Source organism: Triturus cristatus, chromosome 3_1 (genome assembly GCF_964204655.1).
Source record: "Triturus cristatus chromosome 3_1, aTriCri1.1, whole genome shotgun sequence".
In the NCBI taxonomy this organism is placed as follows: Eukaryota; Metazoa; Chordata; class Amphibia; order Caudata; family Salamandridae; genus Triturus; species Triturus cristatus.
Window position 1 is genome coordinate 468,780,191 of NC_140583.1, and position 26,609 is coordinate 468,806,799.

The following is a 26,609-nucleotide window of genomic DNA, read 5'->3' on the forward strand; positions in this document are numbered from 1 at the left end:
TTTGTATTTGATGGCTTTCCCCACTGTTGTTGTGTAAGAATGTATTTTAGTCTCACAGTCCAATTTTAAATTCAGAACTCCAATGAGTGCATGTGTTTCCTTGCCCACTTGACACTGCATGCTCTCTTTTTACTCCTTCACCCTCACTCGCTCCCCAATGGTCCATGTTCCACTTAATATTTTAAATATTTAAATTCTTTTTATGAAGTTCCAGCAGCCGCAAAGTGCTACCATGCTGTTCACTTCCTTGTTTTGCCTTTTGTGCACTTTTTTAATTCACCTTGCAAAATGGCTGTCCACCATGTTAGGACAGTGGATTAAAAACAGCCGCCATGCTTTATTAGATGTGAGCATATATGCATCAAGGTGCAAGTGTAAGCATAAAGAGCCATCATGGAATAGGTTTTCTTTAATAGAAGACCACCTTGGAAAAATGCCAGCCATTCATCCACATGTGTGCATGCATTAAGTTGCATTTGCATGTGAATGCAAAAAAGAGAAGAATTGCCAAGCCAATAGTTGAGCCTTTTAAATCCAAGGCATATTGACTTTGCCCATGCTTGTGTCATCATTGTCCAATAGCAGGATTCTGAATGCCATTGATATTTGTATCACAGAAATCCTAGAGGACATGTTTAGTTTGGTTGTGAGAAAGTAGTTTACTAGTTGGGGTGGGCTGGTGTTCACAACAGGTAATAACATCTCTGTCTTGTTAGGTCCAATCAAAGGTTTCAGTAATTTAAACCTGAGCTCAACCCCTGTTTGTGGATGTAAAACTTAACAATGCATGCATTTTATCATGCATGCATTTATCGCACATGTAATGCAATGCGTTGACGTTTACCACACGTTGCATTACAATGTGGGTCCTTGCCACACATCTATCTATCTATCTATCTATCTATCTATCTATCTATCTATCTATCTATCTATCTATCTATCTATCTATCTATCTATCTATCTATCTATCTATCTATCTATCTATCTATCTATCTATCTATCTATCTATCTATCTATCTATCTATCTGTCTGTCTGTCTGTCTGTCTGTCTGTCTGTCTGTCTATCTATAGGTAGATATATCCACCCCCTTGTGTCCTCATGACCTCCCTATTTTAAATAATTCAATGTAACATTATTTCCTAAGGGTTTTATGTTAAATTACTACCTCCATGTTTTTCTATGGAACAGTGTTGCAGTACCAGTGGTTGGCCATGTGTAGTGCTGGACTTACTATTGTTTTTTGTTAGTAGTATCTTACACTCAGAGTTTACCAAAATGTAGAAACTTAGTCAAACTTACTCAAAAGTGTAAGTTACCTTTTTGAATCAGGCCCTCAATCTCCCTTAAACCTCTTCCTGCTGACTGTATTGTACTTAATGGGCTGGCACTGCAACAAGCATCTCGCAAAAATGAAGTCTAGGTCAAGAATAATGACCACACCCCTAGTGCTCCCATTATTAACAAATAAAAATAATAAACCAAGGGATGGACCAGGGTTTCATAATGCTGACATAACCAAATTGATTGCTATTTTAGGTTGCAGGTGTCTTGATCAGTCCTGAATGGTACCTCTTACTAGATCTGCCATGAATTAATGTATGTGCCACCTTGAGGGACACATTAATGAAAGATATAAAGATATTGCAGACAGGACTTGGTAGTCCAAGAGGGTGAAATGAGGGTTTGTGACTCTAATCCGTTCTGCACTTTATCCTATTAAATCCTTCTAGTGGTGGCATTCCCAGATACCCCTGATGTCTTCCCTGCTTTCCTAGAAGGAAGCCAGAGGGTGAAGACCAGAGGCAGCAGAGAGGTGGATCCCTCGCCCGTGGTGTAGGTGGGACTCCTTAGCAAATAGCAGCACTGGCGGGGACAGGAGTGGCTGGTGCTGGCTCCTGCTTCAATGGCCTGCTTCTTCCCAGCTGAATACTGCTGCACGTCGTAGGAAGGATCAGGCTGGTGGCGACACCGAGCCAGAGTACAGTGGGAACTGACCAGTGCTGCTAGAGAGGCCGCTGAGGACCTGCAGCATACGCTGCACATGTGGTGGGTGCACAGGGGGAGCAAGTGAGATGGAGCATTAAAATGGAGACTCTTAAGGCAAATGGCACCCAATACTTAAATACCACAAGTGATCCCTCCCCTTCTCTCAAAAAGTAACACTATGCATGAGAACCTGAGCTTAGTGGCCATCTGAGGCAGGTGCAGGCCCTGCATAGTGCGTTCCTTGGGTTTGACTATGCCTCCACTCCAGAAACGATTTGGGAACAATGAGAGGAGGCACCATAGTGCCCCCCTATATAAGGAGACAACGCTTGGCTAGCCCCAGAATTGCAAACCAAGTACTATAGTTCCTACGCAAATGGGGTGCTGGGCGCCCATATGGACTAGTGGACTTCACCAGGTATGGTTGATGTGACTGTCCTAAGATACCACCAGTTACAAGGTGACCAAAGAAAGATTGCAATGACCTGGGGTCTTCCTTCCCCCTGGGTGGGAACCGAAGAGCTGCCAAGCGGTGGATGTAGCAGAGAGGCAGAATGAACCTCAGGGCCATTTCCTCTTGTGCTAGTCAGAGGGCGGGATGAAAACTGTGCTGCCAAACTTTTGGAAAATGGACCTCTCTGAATGCTTACCCCAACCTTTTTGCCTTCCTCTTCCTCTTTTTCTGACCTTCTTTTTGTTGGCTGTAGGACTCTGGGCACTTTACCACTGATGACGAGCGCTAAAGTGCTTGTGCTCTCTTCTCTAAACATAGTATAGTTGGTTTACACTTTTGGTTGACATATTTGACTTTCTTGTAAGTCCCTTGTAAAGTGGTCTACCATATACCCAGGGACTGCACTTCAAATGCTACTAGTGGGCTGCAGCACTGATTGTGACACCCACAGATGTAGACTTTCAAACCTGTCTCAGACCTGCCACTGCAGTGCCTGTGTACGCAGTTTACTGCCACTTCAACTTGTCATTTAAAACTACTTGCCAAGCCTTAAACTCCCATTTTTTATTACATATTAGTCACCCCTAAGGTAGGCCCTAGGTAGCCCTGAAGGCAGGGCGATATGTAAGTAAAACATAGGACATGTACTTTTATATTTTCTATGTCGTTGTAGTGACAAACAGCCTATTTAGTTGTTCGCCACTGTGAGGCTTACCCCTCTCATAGGCCAGCATTGGAAATTCCCTAATATATTTTTAAGCTGAATTTCCTAATCAGAGAGGAGTAGCTTTTTCATCTTTGATGTTTTTGGAGTGGTAGTGACAAATCCTCCTCACTGGTGAAGTTGGGGTTCACATTACTGATTTATGAATGCCACTTTTAGAAAGTGGACATTTCTCTGCGCTAAAAACTCTGTGTGATTTGCAGCATGAATTTCAGGAAGAACTGCAGTGCGCATGGCATACTGCATGAAGACATGCCTGTAGGTCAGGCGGGGCGAGTGACCAAGGCTTTAGTGGTGGGCTGTGGGGGACGCGGGAGGGACACGGTGGGCACTACGCCGGCCACGGAATTTCACCAAGTTTTCTAGTGACTCAGTGAAGTTCCGTGTAGTACCACTACACGAGCTCTGCCCTCCCCTAGTCCTATCCTCACACAAAGCACTGATAGCCCCCCCCCCCCTCTCCAAGCTCTGGGCCTCGGGAGTGGGTCTGCAGCTGCTTTCAACACCTATAGCTCATGTGCACCTGAAATCAAGCTTTTGGGCCCCTTGCGACTCTGAACGCTCCCATTCGCACTGGGACTGCTTAGTTGATGGATCAGTGCGAGCTGCCACAGCATTGTGTCCTCGCACAGCAAGCATTGCTATCCATGACTGTGAGGCCGGGTCTGCTATCTGTGACACCCGGCCTACTCTTTGCGCCTGCAGGATTTGCTCAGCTTGAGAAGGTAACATTTTAGCGGTACCTGTTTGGAACAGTATCCTACCCACACTCCATTGCAGTCAGCCTGAACTTTGGATTTACCGAAGATTAGTACGACCTTTTAGCGCTATTGACTTCTAAGCACTGTATTTGGTTTATTCTTTGAAAATTCATTACTTGAGTTCTACTTCTTGAATGTTTGTTATTTTAGTCTTGTTTTATTCATAAAAATACAATCTATATATTTGACCCTATGTTGAGTCTTTTTGTGGTGTATTCATTTTTGTGTGTGTGTGTCTGTGTATATTGCACAAATACATTACACATTGCCTTTGAAGGTAAGCCTGACTGCTTTGTGCCAAGCTACTAGAAGGTGAGTACAGGTTAATCTATTGTGTATCAAGCTTACCCTGGCCAGGGTGGTGGTTCCTGTTTGGCTGTGTGCATACCTCAGCCAACCAGGAATCCCATTTCTAACACAAACTGACAAAATAGTCAAGGGTAGGAGCAAAGGGGCCACAAAACAGTACAGATTTTTTAAATAAATGTTCTCAAACCCCCAGCAAGCCAGCATTGCCAAGAAAATGAGGGAGCGATGTAGGCCCAGTATAGTGCTGCAGAAATGGCCACCTCAACAATTGACCTACAGGCCTTTAGATAAAATTGGTGCATTTAGTTGGAGGTGTGATTTCTTTGACAGAACCTCGGAACATGGCTGCATGCACAACCAAGACTAAGACCCATATCTTGTAGCTGGTTTAAAAAATAATATTCTGTAATGTGAACAGGCTCAAGAATAGAGTTACTATTTGGGTGGTCTTACAATGTGTTAAGATATGGGCTGCTACCATCCTGTTGCTACAAGAGATGCACATACTTGACACAAATTTCCAATTCCTAGGAAAACATGGGTACGGTAGGGTGTTTCTGTAAAGGCTCCAGCTGGGACACCACACTTCTTCACCAATCTTTCCCTTTTGTTGTCACTGAAACCTATCATGACTCACTGCGGTAGTGGGTTATGATTTCTGTGCTCTTGGAGGGTAGGCTCTGAACCATTGCTAGTGACTATGTTCTGCTTACAATGACAGCGGACACCCTATTGGGACTTCTAACCTCTTACTTAGAGCCCAACCGGGATGAACAATCCTGTTAGAGACTTGAAAACAATATTAGTTGCTGATCTGGACTCCTTAGATTCTCCCACTCACACCAGGATCACAATTCTCCTTAAACAGGCGCAGTCACTGGGCCTGAATACAAGGAACAAGGAATCTGTGTTGACCCACTATGTTTTATGGGAATTTCTCAAAGAAGTGATTAGAAGGGGAATAATATTGAACATGGCAAAAAAAAAAAAGTGTGGCCAAATGTCTCACACTAGAGCTGCATATAACTGGGGTTTTATTTGCTTGGTGACAATGAAGGTAAGGCTAGGTCCAACACACAGGAAATTGCAAATGACTTTACCAAATATTATAGCAGTGAATATGCCAGACAGATAACAGAGCACCTTGTAATAGATGAGCCTGTTTGAATTGCAGAAGGTGAACAGTAAACTGGTAGAAATTCTCATTAATACCCCTAAAGGGCAAGGTCATTCTGGGTGACTGCCATGATACGGGGGCTCTGAAGGTGAGCACTCCCTTCAAGTACCTGCATATACATATCTCCCAAGACCTCGAAACATATTGGGAGTTGAATGTTGTCCTCCTAGCTGTTTCAAAAAGTTGAAACGCAAATTGTTTCAATAATGTGCAGTGGTGCTCTATTTAAGCAGAAAGCTTTGGGCCAAAATATTATGTTGTCTTCAAAACTTCCCATGTATACCCCCGTTATCTTCCACTTTTCAAGCATTGATAGCAAGTTATTATGGGCGGGAGGACAGCCAAGGGTGGCCTTTGGTAAGTGTGTACAATCATCCTACGATGGGGTGTGGGGGCACTAATACGAAGCCACTTAACTACTACCAATCAATGACTGGTTGTTCACAGGCAGAGCAGACCCATCAGTGAGATGTACATAAGAGGGTGTCTGTAATACTGCCATGATCATCATGGTAGCTCTGAAGTCCTGATACCAGCCCTTTTTTGTTTTTTCTGTTTTATATTGTGCAAACTAGACCCGGATGTATAAGAGCAATTTATAGGAGAACCAGTTACGTTACAGACAGACACATCATTTGTGAGCATCCCTGATGAGACTCAAACCCGATTCCACAGCTCCGAGGTCGACCGCCCTAGACGTTAGGCCACATTCACTCCCCCTGAAGCCCCAAAGGAAATGGGCTGGTACAGACTGATAACCAGGGAGACCCCATTTTTGCATGGCACATGGCCGTTGGCAGTGCCATGACTGGCTGGATTTCGCCCATAGCATACTGTTGTGATTTACAGGGCGGGGCATATATGGGAGTCCAGCCATTATAAAACTTTTAGACAACTTCAAGAGTTTGATCCCCTTAAATCACAGTTCCTTAGATACTTGCAGACTAGGCATGCCCCTGAGACCTCTAAGTAGGAGTTCATTTTGGTTCCTGAATTTAATCTGCTTGAATTAAAATGTGTCCTTCAAAAGTAGGAGAAAAGTTCTACATCAAGAGTTTACAGAGCATGGGCGATGAATATGCTAGCCCCACTTATAGTCCTAAAAGAAAGATAGGCTTAGGACTTGGGCCTCTTGGAACTAGAGGTCTGGATGGAAGACAAGATGGTGGCCAGGTAATTGATAATACAGACCCGCCTAGGCCTTGTTCAGTTTACATATTTGCAAAGTGTGTATTATACACTTGAATGTCTTCACGAGATTGGCATGTTGTATGGAATTGCCCAATGATTAAACCATGTTAGACTTAAATTTACAAGCTTGCCCGAACAAGAATAGCCCACATGAGAGAACCTAAAACCAGACTATTGGGAATAATGTCAGAATGGGAAGAGGGTTTGGGAACACAGAAACCAGTGGCAGTGGGACTGATTGTAACTAACAGAGATACAGCCCGTCATTTGAGGGCACTGTCTGCTCCATCGATGGCTGAATGTATGATGTATTATGGCTAGGGTGCGGAAGCTGGGACCGGGCCCGGGGCTTGAGCTCCGTCCGGCGGGCCCCGGGGTGCGGGAGCCCCCCATCCTGCAAGCCAGTAGAGGGTCTGGGTGCTGGGGACGGGGGTCCACCGGGCCCCGAGGAGGCTCTCCATGGCCTGGCTAGGGATCGGAAGCTGGGACCGGGCCCTGGGCTCGAGCTCTGTCTGACAGGCCCCAGGGGGCGGGAGCCCCCTGTCCTGCTAGCCAGCCGAGTGTCCGGGCGCTGGGGACGGGGGTCCATCAGGTCCCAGGGAGTGCTCTCCCCGGCCTGGCTACTTTCAGAAGCAGGGACCAGGCCGGGGAGTGGGAGTAGCGGGCTAAGTCTGCTCCGCTGGTGGAGCAGACTTCTCTGCCCACCCCTAGTAGATAACCCCAAACTGTAGAAAATAGGATTGGACGAAGGCATCTCAACATTTTGGGATCTCTGTGATAGAACCAACCCCTTGGTAGCTTGACAGAACTGCACATCCCATTTTAGTAAATGTAGTTTATCGTTTATTATATGACAGGCTGTGACTTTGGAAAACATATCTGAACCATATCCTTGATACAGGAAACTGTTCTCTGTATGTTGATGTGAGTTTTTGAGAGGACTATTATAGAAATTGTGACAAAGACAGTGAGCCGTCAGGAATCTGATATGGTGCCCCATCCCAGGCCAAGTATAAAGAGCTGCTATGGATCACTGGAACAGTAGTCTTAATATTGAATACTTTATCCAAAATGTCATACTGTAAGACTAGTGAAAGAAGACTCCCATACTGTGTAAATTCTCCCTAGTTGCTATCATAATGGTATCTCATCTTTGAGCTGTAGAAACTTTTACCAGAGACCACCATTTATGGAGAGACAGTAGTGATGAAGAAACAATTTCTTTTTACATAGGTGTAGTGTAATATGACCACTAGTTTCCTACCGCTATTATGTTGATTAATTTGCTAAATAAGAAACATAAAATGAACTGGGTGAGTCCTGGGTATATCTGGTCCTGTATATTGTGCCCATTGCTAGTGATGTTGAATAAATTCTATTTTCTTGTACTAAAATTGATTTTTTAATATTTCTTCTAGGACTGTCCTCCAGAAGCTGGGGATTTTAGAGCACAGCAGTGCTCAGCACATAATGACGTTAAATACCAGGGACAATACTATGAATGGCTCCCAGTCTACAATGATCTAATGGCACCGTGTGCCCTTAAGTGTCAAGCTTTTGGAAAAAACTTTGTTGTGGAACTTGCTCCAAAGGTATTAGATGGAACGCGTTGTAACACAGATTCTCCAGACATGTGCATCAGTGGCATTTGTCAGGTAAGACATGGCTTGAACCAAAGATATGCAAAATGAAATACACGTAGGCCTTTGATGAGTATGGAGCTGAATGTATAGTTTTTATAACAGGAGAATGGTATGTTCCATTTGTGATCATATCTTCTTTTGCTTCTTTGTCTAAGGTTTCCTCACTTAAGGACTTAAATTATATATTGATATATATATCATCCATCACTTTTATATTTTATCCATTATTCATTTTCATTGTTAAGCTACTCAAGCAAAGTACATTTCAACATTGCAACATACAATTACACAGCATTTAGTTGCAACAATTTTATTAGTCAGGGATAAGAAAAGATGCCAGCAAACAGAATCATGGAACCCTTTTTATATCAAGGCAAGTAAATAACTTTGTGGTAATTTATTTTTTTACATGGTGGTTAGAAGAGCAACCAGTCGGTATATACTTGCAATTCTTACTGTATATTGTATGCTTCTTAGATGTGAGTCATGACTTTGGAAAGGTGTATCATGATCAGACAATAGCAACTCTACAGCACAGAAGAGCTATGAGAATGCAAAGATGAAGAAATGGTATGTGGAGGGTGTGGAATAGTGCACAGTGGCGTCTGGGACTGAGATACTAAGGGAGGCTCTACCAGGTTAGGTAAAAGGTATGGACCAATTAGAATAGAGGAATAGAGGAAATAGTGCTTCCAGGACAATTTAAGAAGCAGAGGAAACAAGTTGTCTCACAACTGCTTTGGTTGTATGGTTCCCTCGAATGATCAGTTGGTTTACCATTACAAGTACTGTACCTTTGATTTTACTTCCAAATATTAGGACTTACTCACTAATGATGGTTCCTCTGTGATCTTGAGACTGTTTCTACCACACTCCTCCTTGTACCTTTCATGCTTCTATTAGCAGCAACTTCTTGGTGCTTCCTGTGTTCATCACCAGTTTGACTTTTTAGAGCAGTGAAAGAGTCTATATTCAATCCTAACCGGCTCACCACACATAGAGAATTTCCATAAATGTATAGACTTAGCTTGAGATTGAGCTAGATGCGATGTATTCCTTACTGTTGAATATGCAATGTTGGGGGATTGGTGGTTTCACGCCAAAGCCCAGAACTGAGATCTCCCCTTCAGCTTCATTGTGTTGTTATGCATTGCTATGGAGTGCAATATATTTTATCTAACCTATAAATCCACAGTGGAAGACTAAACATTACTCAAGTGTTATGTGTTATTGTATCAGTTCCTTCTTTAGTGGTATGATAGCATTAGCTCACTGGTTATCTGGTTATGGTCGAAGATATGAACTTGCATCGAACTACAGTGCCATAATGATGGCATACTGCATTTTACACAATAAGAAGAAACCCCAACCCATCACACCCCTCAGCAAATAGTGGCACTAGTTTCTCTGTAAACCTCTGTATAACTCTACTGTGCCATATTGTTTGTCCTACTGTCCCAACTTTGTATTTTGTCCCAGGGTTTCTAGTGTATATATATATATATATATTCACTGAAAAAAACATAGGTTTCACACATGTTATAGTTAGGAATTAGCATTTAAAAAACCTTGCAAATTCACTTAAAAAACCATAGGTTTCACACAAGTTATAGTTAGCTGTACATTTCACTCGTAAAAAACCAATGAAATTCCACGTTATAGTTAGATCAGGTAACTATAACTTGCGCGACCGCAATGCACAATGTGTCATTTGAGATGTCATCATTGATGTGATGAGTGATGTCACTGACCATGTCATGAGTGATGTAATATGTGACGTCATCAGCAGTGGATTGCGGTCGCGCAAGTTATAGTTACCTGATCTAACTATAACGTGGAATTTCATTGGTTTTTTACGAGTGAAATGTACAGCTAACTATAACTTGTGTGAAACCTATGGTTTTTTAAGTGAATATATACATACATACATACATACATACATACATACATACATACATATATATATATATATATATACATATATATATATATATATATATATATATATATAATTCACTTAAAAAACCATAGGTTTCACACATGTTATAGTTAGCTGTACATTTCACTCGTAAAAAACCAATGAAATTCCACGTTATAGTTAGATCAGGTAACTATAACTTGCGCGCCCACAATAAACTGCTGATGACGTCACATAGTACATCACTCATGACATGGTCAGTGACATCACTCATGACATCAATGATGACATCTGAAATTACACATTGTGGAGAGACAGAAAATGGCGGCCGACACTTCCTGATTTCGACCGATTCGAATGTTTACAGTCATGTAACCACCAATCAGAATTGAGCTCGCGCACGGCACCGTACGCGTACGGTAAGCTTACGGTAAGCGCACGGAGCGCGCTTACTGATATATATATTGATTTAAATGCTATTTTCTCAGGACCTACTGAACAGATTTACACCAGACCTACAAAAGGCACATCCTTGACCTGAGGACTACCTCTCTGCCAAATTTCAAGTAATTCTGTTCAGCCGTTCGGGCTGTAGCTGTGTCTAAAGGTCCTATGGAAAAATGCATGGGGAAAACGCGTTTTGGGACCACCCTTTTTTCTCAGCCCCCGCTTGACGAATCCCCCCGAGACTCAGGGTAGGAGCGGAGTGTAGCGCCCCATTAGTTTAGAAAATTTCGCGAGGATTCGTCGACCGGCGCCAAAGTTATTCCAAATAGAATGTTGCGGATTTCCTATGGAAACACGGTCCTAACTATAACTATCTACTGGCGACCGCCAGTAGATAATGTATGTATGTATATATATATATATATTCACTGAAAAAACCATAGGTTTCACACATGTTATAGTTAGCGGAAATTTTACTGATAAAAAACCAATGAAATTCCCCTGTTATAGTTAGTGCAGGCAACTATAACTCACGCGACCGCAATCCTCTGCTGATGCTAATACTGTATTTAGACACTTATTTGCCCATGTCTTCTTCCATACATTTTTAGCTATACATATATTACAAATATTTTTTTTTCATAAAGACACATATGTCATCAGCAGAAGATTGCGGTCGCGTGAGTTATAGTTGCCTGCACTAACTATAACGGGGGAATTTCATTGGTTTTTTATCAGTAAAATTTCCGCTAACTATAACATGTGTGAAACCTATGGTTTTTTCAGTGAATTTGCAAGGTTGTTTTAAATGCTAATTCCTAACTATAACGTGTGTGAAACCTATGGTTTTTTCAGTGAATTTGTACGGTTTTTTAAATGCTAAGTTACTTTACGCCATTCGTGGCGTGCGCGCCCACTTAACGCAGTTCGTTCCGTGCGCGCACGGTGCGCTTCGCGCACCGTGCGCGCACAGTGAGCACACGGTGCGCTTCGCGCACCGCGCGCCCACTTTACGCAGTTAGTGCCGTGCACGCACAGTGGGCACGCGGTGCGATGACAAAGCAAGAAAGCACGTCAACAAATCTGTTTCTGCTTTCCTCCGTGACTATGGTATGGGTGCCATTTACCACAACAACTTGCGTTATGACATGCAAGACATTTATAGAGGAGATGGTGTGCACTTCAATGATGAAGGGAACAGAGTCTTCCTCTTGAACCTTAGACTCTGCATCGGTACTTACTTGTAGGTACCACTAAAAAATCATTTCATAAACACAACGGCTCTTTTTAGAGCCCCCTAATATCTAAACACTTAAATCTGATTTTCATTTTTTTTATTTTTTTTTTTTCTACCGTACGCTTACCGTAAGCTTACCGTACGCGTACCCTGTGATTTTTTTTAAAATCAATAAATGTTTTTTTTGTACTTTTCTGTCCTTCTTTGACCCCCTTACAAATGTTAGGGGGTCTGTAACTCTCCTCATTGCCCCCTTTCCTTGTTTTCACTCTTTTTTTTCAGAGTGAAATACACAAAATGGCGGCCGCCGCTTCCTGGTTTCGGCCGATTCGAATGTTTACTAAGATCTAAGAGCCAATCAGAATCGCGCTCGCGCACGCCACCGTACGCTTACCGTAAGCGTACGGTAAGCGTACCGTAAGCGGGCTCAGATATATATATTGATTTAAAGGCTATTTTCTCAGAATCTACTGAACAGATTTACACCAAACCTACAAAAGGCACTTCCTTGACCTAGGGACTACCTCTCTGCCAAATTTTGAGTAATTCTGTTCAGCCGTTCGGGCTGTAGCTCGTTCTAAAGGTCCTATGGAAAAATGCATGGGAAAAACGCGTTTTGGGACCCCCCTTTTATCTCAGCCCCCGCTTGACGGATCCCCCCGAGACTTTCAGGGTAGGAGCGGAGCGTAGCGCCCCACCTATTTTGAGAAATTCGCGAGGATTCGTCGACCGGCGCCAAAGTTATTCAAAATAGAATGTTGAGGTTTTCCTATGGAAACGTGGTCCTAACTATAACTACCTACTGGCGACCGCCAGTAGGTAATATATATATATAGATATATATATATATATATATATATATATATATATATTACCTACTGGTGGTTGCCAGTAGGTAGATATAGTTAGGACCTATTTTCCATAGGAAATCCGCAACATTCTATTTGGAATAACTTTACCGATTGACGAATTTTTGCGAAATTTTCAAAAGTTTTGGCCAGCTCCGGTCCGCTCCAATCCTGAAAGTTTCACGGTGATTCGTCAAGCGGGGGTGAGAAAAAAGGGGGGTCCCAAAATGTATTTTCCCCATGCAATTTCCCATAGGACCTTTAGCCGCAGCTACAGCCCGAACTGCTGAACCGAATTATACCAAATTTGGCAAAGAGTTCAGACTTGTGCCTTTTGCTTAAATAGTGTAAATCCGTTCAGTAGTTCCTGAGAAAATGACATTTAAAAGTACATATATATCTATGGCCTCGGAGGGTCCGCGTACCCTAAGCACAGCCTAAGCGCACCCTGCCGTACACGAGCTGCATTCTAATTGGCTGTCAACACTCCAAATCAGGAAGTGTTGGCAGACGTCTTGTGCCTCGGTAGAACCGAGGCACAAGAAACCTAAAAAAAACCCGCAAAAAACGCAAAAAGGGGGTAGGGTAGAAACACCCTGACCCCCTAGGCCTGCTATTTTTTTTTAAAACAAAAAACGGGAGAAGGCGCGCAGAATGCGCGCAGGATGCTTGCAACCTGACGATTAAAAAAAAAAAGAAACGCGGTCTCCTGCACTTTAAAGCGTATTAGCCCCCGGGGGGGGGGGCGAAATCCCGGGGGCATTTTCAAAAAATAGTGTGGGGGTCCCAATCCCCCACACACTGCCCCAGGTACCGCCACCCCTGGGGCTTATTAATATTGGGTGGGGGGCTCTCAGGCCCCCCAGCCCCGGGACTGCCACCCCCCGGGGCTTATTAATATTGGGTGAGGGGCTATCAGGCTCCCCAGCCCCGGAGACTGCCACTCCCCGGGGCTTATTAAAATTGGGTGGGGGGGCTCTCCGGCCCCCCCAGCCCCGGGGACAGCCACCCCCTGGGACTTCTTCAAAATGTGGGAGGGGGGCCGCGTGACCCCCCCTCCTGGAGCCTTATCTAGGCCCTGGGGACCGCCACCCCCCAGGGCTGGCTCCTGCAGTGTCCCAGGGTGCCCAGCCCCGGGACACTGTAGTTTGCAATGACAGGGTGGGAGCCTCGCGGCTCCCACCCTGTCATTGCAAACTGCATTCCTATTTGGAAGAGAAAGCAGGAAACCTGCTCTCTCTTCCAAACAGGAAAGCAGATTGCTTTTCCACAGGGGGAGCAGCATGTTAGCTGCTCCCCATGTGGAAAAGCAATGCAGGCTCCCGCAGGAAGCGGGGAGCTGGCTGGGACCGTGGGGGGATTGGGGACCTCCCCACAGCCCCCAACGAAGAGGGCCAGCCCAGGGGAATGGGGTTCCCGGCGGCTAGTAGTGGCCCGGGAGGGGGGCCACGCAGCCCCCCTCCTCAAAAAAAAAAACAGCCCGGGGGATGGGGTCTCTGGGGCCATAAGTGGCCACAGGAGGGGGTCAAGGCAGCCCCCCTCCAAAATAAAAAAAAAAAAAAAAAGGGCCATGCCCCGGGGGATGGGGTCCCCGGGGCAAATTATGGCCTCGGGCCCCCTTCCCGATTATATTATATTATAAAAATTTGGGGCAGCCCCTGGGGGATGGGGTCCCCAGGGACAATAAATTAGAAAAAGAAGGGGGGCTACACGCCCCCTCCTTGCACCACTGTGCAAACACGCCCCCTGGCGCGTTTGCAGTGGGAGAACTAATTCCCCTTGAATACTGGGGGTCCCTGGGGGCCAACTAGCCCACCAGGAACCTCCAGTATGCGCCAGGGGGCTGCGTTGCAGAGAGGTGTAATGAGGCCACACCCCTTTTTACACCTCTCTGCAATGCAGCTCCGTGGCGCTTACTGGAGGTACCTGGTGAGCTAGTTGGCCACCAGGGGACCTCAGGATTCAAGGGGACTTAATCCCCCAACTTAAAACATGCCACGGGGTGCGTTTGCACAGTAGTGAAGGTAGGGGGTGGGGCCTGAGGTGATATGTGTGCAAACACGCCCTGTGGCGCTTTTTAAGTTGGGGAATTCATTCCTCTTCAATCCAGAGGACCCCTAGGGGCCAACTAGCCCACCAGGTACCTCCACCAAGTGCCACGGAGCTGCGTTGCAGAGTGTTGTAAAAAGGGGCATGGCCTCTGAACACCTCTCTGCAATGCAGCTCCCTGGCGCATACTGGAGGTACCTGGTGGGCTAGTTGGCCCCCAGGGGAACGCAGGATTGAAGAGGAATTAATTCCCCAACTTAAAACGCGCCACAGGGCACAGGCACCTCAGGCCCCGCCCCCTTCCTTCACCATTGTACAAATATTCCTCTAAAATCAGCCGAACTACAAATTCCGATTTACTCACCTGTTATCAGGAGAGAACCCAGTGCTGCATCTTTTAGCCCAGCACTGACCCTGAAAAGTAATTCTAAGCGTACTTACCAATAACTTGTATTTCCTTCCATAGGAATCCATTGTGTGGTTTTCAGCAGAAAAGTTTCTAAGTGTCTATTTTCACAAACTAAAAATATTCCCAAAAAATCGTCTGTATGACTTAAACACATTCTTTCAACTGTTTACAGGAGATGCACCAGTGCTGGATCCAAGATCCACCACGGAGTAAGAAAAACTAACGATAACACTACTTACCTGCTAAGTGAATTTTCTGCCATAGGATAACATTGGTGATTCTATGTGAAAAAGTTTCTAAGTATCAACTTTGAAAATACAATACTACACCTTATAAAATCACTACTGTAACCAAAACGCTTTTACTCAACTGTTACAGGAGATGTCCAAGGACTGAATCTAGGATCCAGTTCTGTGGTTAGAAAAGTAATCCATAAAGTAACTAATTGCATTTAACTAGAAATTCACATTGAGCTCAATGTTGCATTGTTTTTGAAATTGTGTTGTCCATTGCAACAACTGTAACTACTGTACTTAAAATTCTATTGCCTATTTGCAAAGTATTTAAACTGAAGTAATTCATTCTGAGAAAGTATATTTTGTATTGTAATGTATAATGTAATTATAATGTAAGTAAAAAAATATATATCTAAAAATAAATAGTTTAAAAAATGTAGTAAATCAGTATCAAAAAAATCAGTATAACAATTAATATATTAAAAATTATCATTTACAAAACCTTTGAAATTCACTGAAAAAAACATAGGTTTCAGGCCTGATATAGTTAGGAATTAGCATTTAATAAACCTTTGAAATTCACTGAAAAAACCATAGGTTTCAGGCCTGATATAGTTAGGAATTAGCATTTAAAAAACCTTAGAAATTCACTTAAAAAACCATAGGTTTTAGGGGTGTTATAGTTAGCTGGACATTTCACTCATAAAAAACCATTGAAATTCCTCCGATATAGTTAGTGCAGGCAACTATAACTTACGCGACCGCAATCCTCTGCTGATGACGTCAGATATTACATCACTGTATTTAGACACCTATTTACCCATGTCTTCTTCCATTAATCTTTAGCTATACATATATTACAAATATTTATTTTTCAGAAAGACACATATGTAATCAGTGATGTAATATCTGACGTCATCAGCAGAGGATTGCGGTCGCATGAGTTATAGTTGCCTGCACTAACTATAACGGGGGAATTTCATTGGGTTTTTACGAGGGAAATGTCCAGCTAACTATAACATGTGTGAAACCTATGGTTTTTTAAGTGAATATATATATATATACATATATATATATATATATATGATCAGAATCTTGTATTCCCCGTCAATTCCAGGAATAAGAAGACAGCACACCAGGAAACCGCACAAAAAACTTTATTGTGCACTAGCTTTAGAAGGACGACGCGTTTCGGCGTTTGCCTTTGTCAAGTAACTTCCGATATGCCAATCAACCATAGAAATACACACGCAAAGTTCATAAACATAGAAAAAATACTTCCAGATTGCGCTACATCGTGAATACTATGTAAAATAATTGTAACACATTCATTCTAAATTATATCGAACGAAAGGTGAATGCGGTTGCATGAAAATGAAATTGGAATTACAATTTACTTAGAAAAACACGCTGTGTATATACTCAATTGTGTTAACTGATCACGCTATAGTGTGGAACAATAAAGTTGGATTTGATACACAAGCAAGTCATGACTAATTGTATACATAGTAATTCATGAATTCCTCTGCGCAATAGCGTCATTAGAAATACGAGCAATTAATTAAATGTAGGCTGAAATAGCCATACGAATACTGTAACAATGCTCAAAATTATAGTGGAAGACATGAAACCAAATGGACCGAATACTGTCACATTCATGGTTATATTTAATCAAACAATCCAGTGAATGCAATTGCATGAGCCACGAATTCATATTGTGGGAGGCATATTGTTTGAATGGGTATTCGATCCTCATGTTAAATGCACATAATATTACAAAAAAATTTTTGTCATGACTTGATAAGGTTGGACTTGATATCTACACATTGGTAATGGCTGCCCATTGTTTCAAACATTGTAAAAACTTTACTCTGCACAATTGTGCCAATTTGACAAGTAAATTGTCAATTCAATGTAGGCTAAAATAGCTATTTGTGCGGGCAGAGGGTACCGACATTAGATACTGATATAGTCAATAATGTTCTAATAGATCAAGCTTCTCTATATAAATCTAAGTTGGTGACTGGCAGATTACGGAAGTATCCATAGCTAAAAGCTGGACAGGAAGGAGTGGTGTGTGGGTGATATGTGATGAAAATACGTGAAAGAGGAAGGGTAAGGGGGAGTAACTGAGATGAGAAGTAGGAAGCCCAGAGGAATTCTAACAGGAGCATCCATGATCATAGTAAACATCTGTGTGTGGTCCCAATTGGGAAATGTGATATCATCCTCAGTACACCTATATCCCTATCTTATTTAAAAGTGAGTATAAAAATAATTATCAAAAATAATTGAAAATAACATAAAATCCCAACTGCCGATTGGGAATATTCATATTGCTGTAGAGACCATATGGTAATTATACTGTTACTATTGACTACAAGCCTATGTGAGTTGCAAGTTCCTCCCCACTGTTGAGTCCTTTCGGTATTTTGCAATCCAGATCTATAATAAATCTGGACTCCAGTACTCTTAGATTTTTCTCTCGATCCCCTCCTCGAATGTGTTTGGGAATTCTCTCTGCTCCAAAGAATCGTAGACTACTGTTGTCACTGTTGTGGAATTCAGAATAGTGACGTGCTACTGGGTAGTTATGGTCACAGTTGGTAATTGCACGTAAGTGCTGCAAAATCCATAGTTTTAGTGGTAATTTGGTACTGCCTACATACTGGAGGCCACAAGGGCACTCAAGTATGTAGACAGTAAAGTCACTGTTGCAGTTGATCTGATGTTTTATTGGACGTTTCTGTTTAGTGCCTATGCTATATTCTTTGCAGTTTACGCCATTACGATCCGCCTTGCACATCCCACAGGTAGTGAAACCATTGGGCATTGTCAGCCACTGTGGTCGTGTAACCTCTTCACGGTAACTATGGACTAATTTGTCCTTGAGTGATCTAGCCTTTCTGTAGGTTATTTGTGGTCTGGTTCCAATGGAATCCCCAATGATGGGGTCTGCTATGAGTAAATTCCAGTGTTTACTCATAATTCTGTTCAGTGTCCATGCTCCCCTGCTGAATTGTGTTATCATTCTTGGCATGCTCGACTGATTAATGTCATTGTTTGTTCTCTTTGTGGTGCTTCTGGAGGGCTTAAAGAGTATGTCAAGTTGTTTCAAATCTTTAACTTTATTTTGGGCTCTCTCTAGGGTTTCTTCTTTGTATCCTCTTATTCTAAAGCGTGTTAGCATATTCTGTTGCTCATTCATAAAGTCACTGTTTGTGCTACAAGCACGGCGTGCTCTTAGTAGCTCCCCATAGGGTATGCTTTGTTTCAGGGGGACTGGATGATGACTCGCAGCGTGCAACAATGTGTTGCCGGCGGTCTGTTTTCGAAATAAACGTGTTGTGATGTTTTTCTCTTTAATTTCAACTGCAATATCCAAGAATTCGCAGTAGGTTGCACTGATCTTGTGAGTAAATTGCAAATTTAAGTCATTGGTCCCCAACCGGTCAATGAATTCATGAGCTAGATTTTGTGGGCCGTTCCAAATTAGGAATAGATCATCTATATACCTGATCCATACAAGTATGTGATCGGTATACATTTTTAATTCTTCTGTCCACACTATTTGTTCCTCCCACCAACCCAGGAAAAGGTTCGCTAGGCTGGGGGCAAAACAAGTACCCATCACGGTACCCGACCGCTGGCGATACACTGATTTTTCAAAGAGAAAGATGTTATTCTGAAGACAGAATAACATCATAGTCTCTAACATTTCGTTGTGCTCCCAGAGATCTATGTGTCTGCTTTTTAAGAAGTACATACATGCTGCCACCCCTTTCTGTTGATCGATGCATGTATATAGAGAGCATACATCTAGACTGATCATAGTGTACCCCTCCTCCCATTGTATATCATGAAGTCTGCGCAGGAAATCTGAGCTATCTTTACAGTATGACATTAAATTGAGCACATATTTACATAGAAAAGTGTCAAGAAAAATTGATGTATTTTCAAGTAGTCCTCCGTTGGATGAGACTATAGGACGCCCTGGTGGTGAGGTGGCGTGCTTATGGATCTTTGGTAAGAAATAAATGCATGGTATGCGTGGTTTGTCTGTTCTCAAAAAGTTGTACTCATCTGTGTCAATAAGCCCATAAAAATACCAATCACTTAAAAGTTTATGATAGTCAATGATAGTTTTCTTGTATTGGGCCCAATCAATGAGTTCATAGCAAGTTTCGTCCATGAGCTGTCTCATTGCTTCTAATCTATATTTCTCCACATCCATCACCACAACATTACCTCCTTTATCAGAGGGCTTTATTACGATTGTAGAATCAGACTCCAAAATTTTAATAGATTCCCGTTGGTCCTTCGTGAGATTGTCCCATTTGGATTTTAGGAATGCTTTTCTTGATTTCTTTAATTCGATGATGATCGCTGAGTTATACGCCTCGATGTTATCAAAGGGAACATTGGGATTAAACTTGGATTTCCTTTTTAAACCACTATGTTGATATTGTTTATTGGTATCACCACATGGATGTAACATTGAATAATCATTGCCCCCATGATTGTCTTCCATCTCTAGGTCATGCATAACTCTCAGAAGTTCAATGTCCTGTATTTGCAAATTGCGTGTTCCTGGGTCACTTAATCCAGTCGTTGAATCCTTCGACTTTGATTTGGAACGTGTCATGAACATTTTCATTAATTTCAGTTTCCGAATGTATAGGAATAAGTCAATTCTAGTGTCCATATAGTTTAGGTTGTTGCTAGGGCAAAAGGATAAACCCAATTGTAGAACTGAGATTTCCACTTTGTTTAGGCTTCTAGTTGATAGGTTGATGACTGTTTGGTTAGTTGTCTGATCTTGGTTTTGAAAAGTCAATGTATTGAAGTTTTTTAGTCTTCTCTTGCTCAATCTTTTTCTTTTGTGGTCCCTCGTCCTCTTCCTCTTCTTTGCCCCCTTCCTCTTGCTTGACCTCTCGTTTGGGGTTTGTTTACTTGAGTTTGATCCTTTTTCTGCTTCAATATTTGGAACTCGTGTAAAAAAGTGAGAGGACGTGTGGCTAAAGGGACTGCTGTACTGGAGGCTTCTGAGTCAGTGCTGAGTTCTGAACTTGAACCAGTCGACAGTAGCTCAGTTGCACGTTCAGTGGTGGTAATTTCAAGATTTCTTTGAGCCCAATCGTATTTTTTGGCGTAGGTTAGAATGCGCCCCTCAGCGTAGTCACGTTTGTCTCTGAGAAATTTTCGTTGTTTCTTTTGCTTGATTGAGTCTTCGTACTCCTTAAGTTTCTTTGGGAGTATTTTCAAAAATTCTTCTAGCGTATTGTCGTTTTTATATTTTTCCAGATCAGCTTTTAATGTCATCAATTCTTTTCTAGTTGCTTCTAGATCTATTTGGGCATATTTAACAAGCATCTCTAGCATTCCTTTGCATGTTTTGGCCATAAATTGAGCCCATTCTGCAAGAAGGTCTGGGTTAGGGTTGTCATATGTTGGTACGATTGAGATCCTTAGGCCTCGAGGGACGCGGCCAACTTCTACGTAGTTAGTGAGAGAAGCCACTTCCCACCATTTATTTATTTCGCGTTTGCTCAGTTTCTCTAACAAAAATAATTTTTGTTTCAGCGTGGTATCGCTTCCCACGGGGGCGGAGCTTGTTGTGGGTTTCACTCCCAACTCTTCTTGCTCTTCATCAAATAAAGAAATAGCCTCTGCCTTTCTTTCATTGTCCCAATCACTCATAACTCCTTGGTTTCCTTACGCCACAAATTGAATTGCGGCAGTCACGTCTGTTCCCGTACTGTAATTACAACACTTTATATTGTCTTCGGGGCAGAGGCACTGTGCTGAGCATAGAGGGAAATGTGTAAAGCCAGACAATCCCCGTTCTCCAACGCGGACTATTAACTACCACAATAACCCCTAAAAAATCACACACAGGCTTACCCACAGATGTTTTGCTTCATAGAATTTCTGTTGGGAACGGCGGGGACCGCTGTAATTTGTTTCGGTCCGTCAGCTTGCTGCAGGAGCAGCCCCCAGGCCTGCGACGTTGGTGCTGTTAGTGGCAGCAGCAGCCACTATAATCCGATCAGAATCTTGTATTCCCTGTCAATTCCAGGAATAAGAAGACAGCACACCAGGAAACCGCACAAAAAACTTTATTGTGCACTAGCTTTAGAAGGACGACGCGTTTCGGCGTTTGCCTTTGTCAAGTAACTTCCGATATGCCAATCAACCATAGAAATACACACGCAAAGTTCATAAACATAGAAAAAATACTTCCAGATTGCGCTACATCGTGAATACTATGTAAAATAATTGTAACACATTCATTCTAAATTATATCGAACGACAGGTGAATGCGGTTGCATGAAAATGAAATTGAAATTACAATCTACTTAGAAAAACACGCTGTGTATATACTCAATTGTGTTAACGGATCACGCTATAGTGTGGAACAATAAAGTTGGATTTGATACACAAGCAAGTCATGACTAATTGTATACATAGTAATTCATGAATTCCTCTGCGCAATAGCGTCATTAGAAATACGAGCAATTAATTAAATGTAGGCTGAAATAGCCATACGAATACTGTAACAATGCTCAAAATTATAGTGGAAGACATGAAACCAACGTTGTAATTCTTAATAAAGCAGATTACATATGGGAAGCTAACCATCAATTGCAGGATACATCATGCTACAAAGAACTCAGCACCAATCCAACTAAGGAAATTGAAGCGGTCATTAATCAATACCTCAATGACTGGCACAATGAGGGTCTAATTGACGAAGAAGAGAAAAAATATCTTACAGTGACAAAACCTATTGAAGCTACTATGTATTTTCTGCCCAAAGTACACAAACGATTAAACAAACCACCTGGCAGACCCATCATTTCCGCCAACGGTTCAATCATGGAACCCATTTCCAACTATATTGACCATTTTTTAGCTCCCATTGTAAAAGATTTAACCAGCTATCTCAGAGATACAACTGATCTTTTACAGAAACTTGAGGGCATACCCTGGAATCATCGATATAAACTAGTGTCAATGGACGTAGTTTCTTTGTACACAAACATAGAACATGAAATAGGCCTAAAAGCTTGCAGCTTCTTTTTAGGCAAACACAACATTCAATACAAACAACACAACTCCATGTTGTTACAAATGATTACTCTATGCTTGCAAAATAACATCTTTACTTTCAACAAAAAACATTACCAGCAAATGAAGGGTACAGCCATGGGCTTTTCTTTTTCTCCGAATTTTGCAAATCTTGTTATGGGGTGGTTCGAACAGAAAATCGCGTGGAACTGCGAAAATGACCACCATGTACAAAAAATCATTGCATGGTGGCGTTTCATCGATGACTTATTCATAATATGGGATGGTACCAATGAAGAATTTGCAACATATTACCAAATCTTGAACAATAATGAGACCAATCTACAATTCACCTATGAAATCAGTCCAAACAAAATCTCATTTCTTGACATCGAAATATATGTGCAGAACAACACAATACAAACCACCCTCTTCAGAAAACAAACAGCTACCAACTCAGTTCTTCACGTGGACAGCTTCCACCCCACTAATCAAAAATGGAACATACCTTATGGGGAATTCTTACGTCTGCGTAGAAACTGCTCCGCAGATAATGATTTTGAAAACCACAGTAAAGCAATGGCAGTAAGATTCCAAAGAAGAAAATATCCTGATAGGATAATTCAAACAAGCCTCAAAAAAGCAAAAGAAAGAAATCGTACGGAGATATTGAAAAACAAACCAAAGGCGACCCAGGATGATTTCACAAAAATACGCCTCATTACATCTTATTCAACTGAAACTAGTGATCTAATCCACATTTTGAAAAAACATTGGGGCATCCTGAAACTTGACACCACCATTGCGGACCTCATTGGAGATCATCCGGATGTCTCCTATAGAAGAGCACCGAATTTGGGTGACAAACTTACACGCAGCCACTTCAAAATCAAGCCACAGAAACCGTGGACTAACATTGAGGGTTTCTGGCCATGTAAGAACTGCAAAGCCTGCAAAATTGGCATCCCCAAAAAAGAGGTGGAGGGTAGAAGTGGCGGTAATTGGAAAATTCAGCAACACATTTCATGCAAAAGCAAATATGTGGTGTATGTTGTCGAATGCCCCTGTAATCTAAAGTATATAGGCAGTACAATTTGTGAAATTAAGAAACGTATTCTTGAGCACATTAGAGCCACCGTCAACACAGATCGCTCCAATGCCATTGCCAAGCACATGGAAAATTCACATGACAGCAAATGGGAACTGCTTCGCTACTACGCTATTGAACAAGTGCCATTTTTGGAACGAGGAGGAAACCGAGAAAAACTCCTCCGCCAAAAAGAATCCAAGCATATTGTTTCATTTAGAACTTTGACTCCTCATGGCCTCAATCAGGATGAGGAACTCTTTGTACATTTGTGAACCCTTTTGTGATGACTAGGTATCATACCCCTGTGTTTTCGTACAGACAATAGTGTCGGCCAAATAGAATTTTTTAATAATCTCCTATATAAGAGTCCAATCTGCCGAGTTTGACATATTTGAATGAATAATAGCCAAACACCCACTAGAGGGATGTGATTTGGCCATCTCTTTATTTCAATTTGATTTTCAATCTTGTGTTAACATGTGTTTCCCCACCAGAGGGATGGGACCGCTTTCAAGCGTATATGGCAATTGATTCCTTCATACACTGTCTAATTTACCATTAAACCCACTAGAGGGTAAATAACATATCAGTTTTCACACATCAAGGACTTTGCTTTTGTAAATCCACCAGCACAAACTGTAAATACACGGACTACAATGACCAGCATGCTTTGTAAACGCTTAAACAGGAAGTAGCAGCAATAATTGAAATAAATAATGTCTGGCCATTGTGTTAGGTAACCCGTGATCAAGGTTCGAGTGAGAACCGAAACGCGTTGGGCCAGTGTTGTTGTTGGCTGGCTGTGCTGATGAACTTTCTTTTGGATTAAAAACGAACTGCAAATTATACTATTGGCTGAGGGCAAGATGGCGGCCGCCTGAGACCGCAGTGCAGTGAGCTCCGGCTGGTGCTCATCAACAGACTCTACGGGCCGCTATGCGATGATTTAACATATAGGATTTATTCACGTTAAGGAACAGAGGGATGTTGCTCGAGGATTCACGTGACAAAAATGGGAATGAAATACTGTCTAAGACTCGAGTTTCTATTTTCGCTACAGCGATCGGTCTCTCTATAGTCCGGTATCTATGTAACTTAAGCAAGAACTACAAGAATTGCAAGACCCATACACAATCTCACCTGTCTGATACTGAGGTCCAGCTGTGTAGTATGATGGCCCCGAAAAATGCTCTAAAAAATACAACCTCCGCCACCATGAAACAAAAGGAAGCGAGAACGACTAGGCTGATCGTTCGTGATACAGTGGAGGCTCCAGCTGCAGGAATAATAGAGAAGATTTCATCTAAAGGTCCGAGCGGTTCTACCCGGAAAAGCGGGCAGAATGTCTCTTCCGTGATTGAACTTCTCCGTGGGATTCCGGCTCGTTCTCTTCCGGGTCGAGGTGAGCAGTGCAAGTCTCACACCCGAGACGTGTTGGAAGCTGCTGAAGCCGACGCGAGCGCTGACCAGAAGGGAAATGACAGCTGCATTAACGACGCTCCTCCAGAGGAAAACAGACGGAGTCACACACAGAAACAGACGGTGAGAAGGGGTGAAGATTCCAGGGGCCCTGTGGGGGGGGGCAATGACGAGACACAAGCACAAGCACCCACAAACAGTGTATTGAATGGGAAAATTAATGACAGTCCTCATTTAATTACAACTCCTAAACCTGGAACTCTGAAACCTGGAAATAATACCTCTCTAATACCTCATCCTACCCAAATAAATAACCCGGAAGGTCGACAAACAAAACATGTTGTATTAAGAAATCGGCAGACTACGCTACTCGGATCCGGAATACCAAGTGGAGATCAGAGTGAGGCCGATACAGATAAAGATAAAGAGAGGGATAAAGAACCCAGTGATTTTTATTCCTTCTCTGATGAGTTGGGGTGGTCAACCGATACTACATCTAACTTGTCTGAGTCAAGTGATGAAGAAACTAATACCAGCAAAGTTAGAACTGCTCAGAGACTGAGACCTAAACACAGAAAAAGTCGCCGTGATTCAATAGACCTGGCATGGGATTATACCCCTATTAGTGATCCTCCCCCCCTAGGGGCTGTTCCGACACAATTACAATCACAAGCGCCTGTTTCTGATTCTAATCAACACCAAGAGCATCAAGAACATGGTACCACTCAAGATACGATTGCACCAACGCTAGAAACGATTCTGTCAGCCATTGCTTCACATAGGGAAGAGACTTCTCATGACAGTCGCAAGGCTCAAGCAGAGCTACGCAAGGTGCAGGGTGCAGTTCGTAAGCTTTCTAAAAAAATTGATTCTCTCAATGATCGGATGAACGAGATGGAGTCAAGACTAGTAATTAACGAAACAGAAACCGCGCTAAATCATGAGAAGATTGAGGCGCATGATAAGGGACTCTCAGACTTGATGTGGAAACTGGAGGACATGGAAAATCGCCAACGACGAAGTAATTTACGAGTTCTGGGAATACCAGAGGGAATTGAAGGGGGAGATACCCGCTCTTTCATGGTCAAACTGCTTCAAGACTCTCTCCCAGAGTTGTCAAACTGGAACTGGGACACTGAGATACAACGCGCTCATCGCGTACCTTTGAATATGAGAGGCACGCCTAAACCAGGGGCATATCCAAGAGCAATATTGGTCTACTTCGGCAATTTTTTGCTGAGACAAGCGATATGGGAAAAAGCTAGGCCTGAGGCAAAAAAAACTAGTGGCAACATAACTTATTTTGTACGCCCTGATTTTTGTCATGTAACGGTTGAGCGGAGGTGGCGTCTTCGCCAACTCATTAGACCATTTCAAGATAAAAAACTTCAGGCATTCTTGATTAATCCGGCTACACTGAAAGTTATCAATGGCAATCAGACTAAGTTTTTTACCTCTGAGATAAAAGCCAAGGAATATCTCGACACTTTTTAAGGGCTGAGATTTAGCTTCTTAGCGTTTACGGTTAATTGATGTTTAAATGAACTTCTATTTGGGTATAGATTTATTGGTGAGCACTGGCCTTTTCACTGCACGTCCATCATTACAGACTCTCATGGAGTCTAATTGCCCTGCCGAA

At 42.5% G+C, this 26,609-nt stretch overlaps 1 protein-coding gene across 2 annotated transcripts in view; it reads left to right on the plus strand.

Moving 5' to 3' along the window:
• Positions 1–26,609, plus strand: part of ADAMTSL3 (ADAMTS like 3) — a 2,432,792-nt gene that overhangs the window by 1,181,640 nt on the left and 1,224,543 nt on the right. For both annotated transcript variants that reach the window (XM_085644288.1, XM_085644289.1), the window contains exon 6: positions 8,022–8,258. In XM_085644288.1, the coding sequence (XP_085500414.1) occupies positions 8,022–8,258 (237 nt within the window). The remainder of the gene's footprint in view (positions 1–8,021; positions 8,259–26,609) is intronic.